Genomic DNA, 7,500 nt, shown 5'->3' with positions numbered 1-7,500 from the left:
CCCATATGCCTCTCCTTCCTTCTTTCCCTTCTTCCTCTCTTCCCACCTTCCTCTTCTGCTCCCAATCTCCTCCTCTTTCTTCTTTCCCTCTCCTCTTCTCCCCACTCTCTTCTTTCCCACCCTCCCTCCCTCTTTCTACTTTCCCTCTTCCCCCTTTCTTCTTCCCCACTCTCCTTCTCCCTCTCTTTTTTTCTTTCCCTCTCCCACTCCCCCTCCCACCCCTCTTTCTTCTTTTCCTCTCCCCCCCCCCCCTCAATATTCTTTCCCTCTCTCCATCTTTCTACTTTTCCTGTCTCTTTCTCCCTCCTTGTCCCCTCTTTCTCTATCCCTCTCTCCCTCCCCTTCCATCCACACCAACTTACAAACTTGTAAGGGAAGACCGACTGCGTCTTCAGCCACAGGTGCGTGATGCTGTTGGCTTGGCGTGGATCAATGAGCTCGTGAGGCGGGTACATGTGGAACCGCTGTCGCCCGAGGGAGTCCCGTGAGTCCAGGAATACGACACCTGTTGGAGAGAAAACACTTTTTCGAACACCTGTCTCCATGTAAAGTGGGTTGTAAATGAGGTGCATGGGCGGTGCATGTGTGTGAAGAGTTGTGGTGATTTGTGTTGTGTTGTGTTGTGTTAGGAGTGTGTGTGGCGGGGGTTGTTTGTGTCGTGCTTTGTGTATGTGTGTGTGTGGGGGGGGGGAGGGAGTTAAACTGATAAAAGTAAATCAAACTTGCTCTGTATAAGTTTAATAATCTTGTCACTTCAGGCTCTACTTTCGACGCAAACTGAATTGGGAAAGTAAATTTTCCTCTTGGTATTCACTATTTCTAGGAAAACTAAACTATTCTAGGTCACTGAGTATTGTAGTGTCTTGAAATACTTTACACTGACAAAAACAAAATATAACATGTCTAAATACGAAGGCAGGGAGGTACAAGCGTGGATAACATGGTCAAACCAGAGGAACAGCGCATGCATCCCAACAGGAGCGGGTGGAACGTCATCTGCCAAATATGCTTTAATCTACTTTTAAAGTCCAACATGGCCAGTTATCTCTTGCAAAGCCCGTGACCATAGAATGTGGTTTCTATGCTACAGTGTACATACCAGCATCAGTCCAGCCTCGCAATAATGATAGTTTACTGAATATCATGATTATTTTTTGGGGGCGGAGATCTACTTAAACCCTAAGTCATACAATCGCTTCCACCAAAGCGTCCTCCCCCCCAATCCTTTGTCCGTTTTTGTCGTGGGGGGGGGGGGGGGGCTTAGGAGACGAGACTGAGACCCAATGATGAGGAACTCCTCAACCTTGGGACTCAGCCATCGACTCAACTAATTTTGCATGTTTTTTTTTTTTCCCCCACTCATACTTTTCGTTTCAGTTTCTTCACCAATCCCTTCTACTATCCACCTCCTAAGGTGTGAGAGCCGTGCTGAAAGGATGAAAGGCTGACTTTATGTCAATCCTGAACGGCCTGAGGGAACCATGGGCACGGTATTCCCCTGCCATACCTGGCCCTTACCCCTCAAGGGGACCCTGAGGGGTGGACTGTTTTTTTTTCCCAACATACTCCAGGCTTATCATGGCCAATAATGAAGATGTAACCCCACTTTTAGGGGCAATGAGGCTTGCCCCTTTATTAAATAGCCCCAATCCCGGCTTTCCTTTGACCACGGCTCCGAACACTGCAACAACTACCCCATCATCAATGCATACTAGTACAGTATCAACCCTAATCAACAACCAACCCCCAGGAGACATTTCTACTTTCCCAACATGCTCAACTTCAACACCTTTACTCCCACAACCTTCTTCATCAACTACCCCATCTCCCCTTATTACTACCTTACAACCTTATTGCCCACTTCCCCATAACACTACCCCCCCCCCCCCCTCAACACTACTCCCTCCTCCACACGTCCCAGCACTTCTATTACCCCCACCTCTACAAGAATCCTAAATATTCTATTTAGCCCAGCCAAATGGGACCGATTTTTCGTGATCCCTCCCACAGCTCCCTACTCTAAAAACACCCTCCTTTTCCAGTAATGCCTCCAAAAACAAGTAGGCAAAGTTTCTTTCCGTAGCCGACCCGACCACTCCCGTCTAGTCACAGTAACAACTGAAAACCAAGCTGTAGCATTAATAAAACTAACTGATCTATGTGGTAATCCCATCCCTACAGAACTTCATCCAACCCTCAATACTTGCACCGGAACTGTCTCTATCTCCCCAACAGATTGCCCAGTCTATGACAAAGAATGGTCAGATTGTGGAGAGGACTTACTCGCCTGTCTCACAGACTATGATGCAACATATGTACAATGCTATTCCATTCCTCCCAGAGGAAATCGTAAGAAATCCATTAACATTGCCAAAATTACTTTCCGTAGACATGACCTTCCCTTTAATGTTTACATAGGTGGGGAATCCCTACCTGTCCGACCATATCAACCTCCTCCTCGTTTAGGACACCCAGCCAAACACTGTCATTCCACAGCCAGATGCCTGCTATGTGCCCAACCTAGCCATACTCGATCAAACTGCTCTGCACAATCACGCACATGTGCAAACTGTGGCGGCCCCCATAATGTATTTTATAGAGGCTGCCCCACCTACAAATTTGAGTCTGAGGTAGCAACTCTCAGATTCAGACTTGGACTTACTCTACGTGAAGCCAGACAGGAAGCACGTCGACGAGGTTTTTCTCTTACCCCCTACTCCAGTAATGTCGCTCACTCTGCCAATCCCCCTACCTCCCAAGCTCCTACACCCTCTCCTAAACCCAACCCCCCTCCATCTAACTTCCCCTCTTCTACCTCCTACCTTTCCCAGTCAAATTCTTTTGCCATCCTAAATCCAGACACCCCAATCTCTACTACAGCCCCAACACCTTCCCCTCTCCCTCCCCGCACTACCCGCAGCAGACAGAATAAACGTTCCACCCCCTCTTCTCTTACCTCACAAACACCTCCACCTTCCTTTGCCCCTATTTTTCAGACACCAGACTTCTCTTCCCCCCTCACAAGAAAACCTTTATCTCACAAAACTCAGAACCAACCCCATTACAGAAACTCTTGAAGATATCCAGAACTACATAATAAGAGTCTCAAACTGATAGTCATCCACCTTAAAATACTACAATTCCCGCTCCCTCCACACTCAAAGTGACTGCCGATATCCATCCTCCTCCTACTCATATTCTCCCTACACCCAATCCTCCTACCCCATCCCAACAAAACCCATCCCCCCCGACTCCACCCCCACCTATATTAACCCTCCCACCATCCCCTCTATCCCTTCCACTCCCTCCTGGATACACACGTGAATCCCTCATGTCACAAGTACCCTATTCCCCAGACCCTCTACCTCCCAACACCCCTCCTGATACAATACCACCTCCCCAACCTCATTCTTTATCCCACCCTCTAGCACCTTCCCCTTTCAAATTCTACAAAACTTACTACAATCGTTATCGCTAAATCAACGAAATATAACTATCCTTCATTGGAACATTCGCGGTTTCCGCTCTCACAGACCTGACCTCCGACATATCCTCTCCTCTTATAACCCATCCATTATATGCCTTCAAGAAACGTTTCTTAAACATTCTCTAATACCAATCCCCAATTACCATTTTGTTTCTTCCCCACACTCCCTTTATGTCTCGTCCATACTTATCAACCAGAAAACATCTTATGTCATACCTCCCTTTCAAACCACTGTCCCTTGTACAGTTATTCGTATCTTTCTTCGCCGCTGGACCACAGTGATTTCAGTCTACTTCTCCCCTTCCCACCCCATTAACTTTGTCGCTTTTGAAAACCTAATTTCCCAACTTCTATCACCTTTCCTTATAGTAGGTGATTTTAACTGCCGTCACACTCTTTGGGGTGATTCTATCCCCAACACCCGTGGCCGAGCTCTAGAGCGCTTCCTCTCCACAGCTGATCTTATTATTCTAAATACAGATCGCCCCACACACTTTTTCATGCATTGACCTCTCTATATACTCCCTTCTCTTCATATAGATTTCCACTGGTCAGTTCTAGACCACTTTCCCTATAGCGACCACTTTCCAGTTCTCCTTTCTCCAACTTCATAAGTACCACTTCCCAACTCCCCACGCTGGTGCTTTGATAGAGCTGACTGGCAAACTTTCATTTCACTCTCTACTATTCATACCCCTCCATCTTCCCTCTCATCCGTATCAGAAATGATACAATTTTTTATAACTACAGTCCTAAGAGCTGCCCATACAGCTATCCCTCGAACCTCAAGACCCTATACCTCCAAATGTGTTCCATGGTGGAATTCTGATTGCACTTAAGCACTCCGTGTAAACGTGCAGCCTGGAACAGTTACCGCTACAAACGCGGTACCCCTCATCAACTATCAGCTCTTATCTCCTTTCAAAGAGCATCTACCTGTTTTCGTCGTACAATCCGAAATAGTAAAACAAATAGCTGGCGAAATTATGTTTCCTCAATTACATCCTTTACATCTATCTCAAATGTTTGGCGCCGGATCCATAAACTATCAGGGAAACATCCCCCCCATCCAGCCCCTGTCCTCCATATTCGAGATACCCTCATCCCTGATCCTCCGAAGTCGCTAATGAACTGGGTGATTATTTCAGCCAGGTCAGTTGTGGCTCTCACCTTTCTCCAAACTTCTCTTCTATTAAAACCATCAGGGAACGAACCCCCATTATCTTCACCCTATCCTACGCTGAGTCCTATAATGCTCCCTTTTCTTCCTCTGAACTTAGTGCTGCCCTAAAATCGTGCCACAGCACTCATGAAGGCCCTGACGGTATTCACTACCGTATGCTTCGACAACTCCCATCTTCCTAATTATCCTTCCTATTAACAACTTACAACCACATATGGATAAAAGGATGTTTTTCTTCTCATTGGCGAGAAGCTCTTATCCTCACCTTCCAGAAACCCAATAAATCGGGTACCCTTCCTCAAGACTATCGCCCCATCACACTAACTAGCTGCTTATGCAAACTACTAGAGCGAATGGTTAACTTCCGCTTAATGTGGTATCTTGAATCTCACAATCTTCTCTCTCTTTCCCAGTTTGGTTTCCGTCGTGCCCGAAGCACAGCTGACCCCCTTGCTCATTTTGAGACATATTACATCTGCATTTGCATGCCATGAATCTGTGCTAGCTATATTCTTTGACCTTTATCTTTGTCTTTATCAAGTCTTTCCTCTCCCAACGCATTTTCCAGGTCAAAATTGCCTTTGCCACATCATCCTTCTTTCCTCAAATCAAAGGCATCCCACAAGGCAGTGTGCTCAGTACCACTTTATTCCTTCTTGCTGTAAATGACATTGTCATCACTATAAATTGATGATTTAACCATCTATGCCTCTGGCACATCCATACCAAATCTCTACCAATTTCTTCAGTCTGCAATATCAGTATCTTCCTTGGCCACAAACCTTGGATTACGCTTTTCTGCCTCCAAATCTCTCTCCATTCTTTTCTCTCGCGCACGTGTAGGTCCCCAACCTCCACTCTTCTTATATGGCACTCCACTCCAACACCGTTCCTCTGGCAAATTCCTAGGCGTTATTTTTTACTCAAAACTGTCCTCGCGAGACATATCCTTTACATTAAAGATAAAGCCCGCCGCTGTCTCCTTCATCTTACAAACCCTATCCCATATATCCTGGGGCTCAGATCGCAAAACTCTCCTTCATCTTCATGTTACCTTGATCCTCTCCACTCTCGATTATGGATGCCATATCTACTCCTCTGCCTCAACTTCTCTCCTTGCTCATCTTGATACAATCCCTCACTGTGGTCTTCGCTTAGCCCTAGGTGCCTTCCGCTTCTCCCCAGTTGAGAGCCTGTACACTGAATCAGGCATACCATCTCTCTCTCGACGCCGTACCCTCCGTGACCTTCTCTCTCTCCGATGCTATGCTCGATTCCAACTTCCCCTCACTAAACTAACCATCCCACGATCCCTACTTCCTACTTTTGCTTCTTCTCCACATTTACCTACTCCTTTCTCCACTCGCATGGATACCCTCCTCTCTCATTCCCCTTTTCCCCATCTCCGACCCCTCCCGTTCTCTGTCCATTCTCCATGGCTTATACCTCACCCCCGTATTTGTTCCTCTGTTTTCCCTGACCCTCTAACACGCTAGCCGCTATGTCCACATCATACCAACCACGTTTCTCACGTATCCCATCCACGGATTATTACCCATACTTTAAGACCTTCTTGTATAATCGATGGCAATCTTTCTGGTCAAGTCTCCGATAGTTTTACAGTATGTAATAAATTACAGACTGTAAAACTATCAATCTCCTCCTGGTCAGCTCCATTTCATCGGAACAGACGTTGGGAGACGGCTCTCGCCCGCTTACGCATTGGCCACACCCTTCTAACACACTCCTATCTGATGTCACAATCCGATCCACCCCTATGTTCCCTATGCAATGTCCCTCTTTCAGTTCCACATCTTCTGTTGTCATGCCCATGTTTTGATGCAGCCCGTACCTCTGCTTTCCCCCACCTATCCTCCCTTCACTGACCTCCCAACTTATCAGACATCCTTACAGAATCTAACACTTTCTGCTTTGACAACCTGTTTTCCTTCCTCAAACGCTTATACATCCTTCACTTGATCTAACCCCCTTTACATCACCTTACCCTATAGTGCTACATGACCTTAGATGTATAGCACATTTATTTTGTTTTTAACCATTAACCATTCCACCAAATCCCTGAATCCAACAATTCTGACCCAAATGAGCGAGGCACAGTGCCATGTTGACATCCTCATTGGCACCGAGGTTGAGGTTCTCCTCGCACCGCTGCTCCCGCAGGCCGTCCTCCACCAGCCTCCTCACGGCTCCCCGGCTCAGCACGTAGCCAGCGCCGCCGTTGAAGTACGCCGAGCCCTGTAGTGAAGAAACGGAGTGTGACTGGAGGAATAAGAATGTTCATGGTAAAAGTATAGATGGACCACAATATGATAATGGGAACTAATGAGGTGATTATGATGAAAGTATAGATGAGGTTTGGTGTGGTGATGAAATCTTTATCAACGAAGTATAAATGTTGTGGTCATAATGAGAAAAGGATAATTATAGTGAAAGAATTGGATTATATGATGCATGATCATAGAGAAGGTCATTATACTGTCAGACATGCAAAAACAAACACACACACACACGGTTACTCACGGTGTCCCAGGTCCTCAGCTGGACGCCCGTGGCCAGCTCCCGGTCGGGGTCGAGACGGAGAAGAGCTGCCTGCAGGTTCTCCACGACCAAGAAAGTGTCGTCGTCTGCTTTCACCACCCAGTCGAAGTCGTGGCGGTTCCTGTAGGCCCACTCGAACCCTGGGGTCGTATTAGGAAGTTGTGAATTGTGTTCATATTATTATTATTAATATTACTAATTCTCATTATCGCTGTTGATGCTATTCTTGCTGATATTGTTAGCACAAGTGATTAATTCGATTACTTCTGCG

At 46.4% G+C, this 7,500-nt stretch overlaps 1 protein-coding gene across 2 annotated transcripts in view; it reads right to left on the bottom strand.

Moving 5' to 3' along the window:
• LOC125040093 (glycoprotein-N-acetylgalactosamine 3-beta-galactosyltransferase 1-like) overlaps window positions 1-7,500 on the bottom strand; it is a 30,021-nt gene that overhangs the window by 1,053 nt on the left and 21,468 nt on the right. For both annotated transcript variants that reach the window (XM_047634587.1, XM_047634588.1), the window contains 3 exons: window positions 7,212-7,369; window positions 6,770-6,926; window positions 363-505 (listed from right to left, as the gene is read on the bottom strand). In XM_047634587.1, the coding sequence (XP_047490543.1) occupies window positions 363-505; window positions 6,770-6,926; window positions 7,212-7,369 (458 nt within the window). The remainder of the gene's footprint in view (window positions 1-362; window positions 506-6,769; window positions 6,927-7,211; window positions 7,370-7,500) is intronic.

The sequence above is a fragment of the Penaeus chinensis genome, chromosome 28 (genome assembly GCF_019202785.1).
Source record: "Penaeus chinensis breed Huanghai No. 1 chromosome 28, ASM1920278v2, whole genome shotgun sequence".
In the NCBI taxonomy this organism is placed as follows: Eukaryota; Metazoa; Arthropoda; class Malacostraca; order Decapoda; family Penaeidae; genus Penaeus; species Penaeus chinensis.
This window is presented reverse-complemented; position numbering and strand designations above follow the sequence as displayed.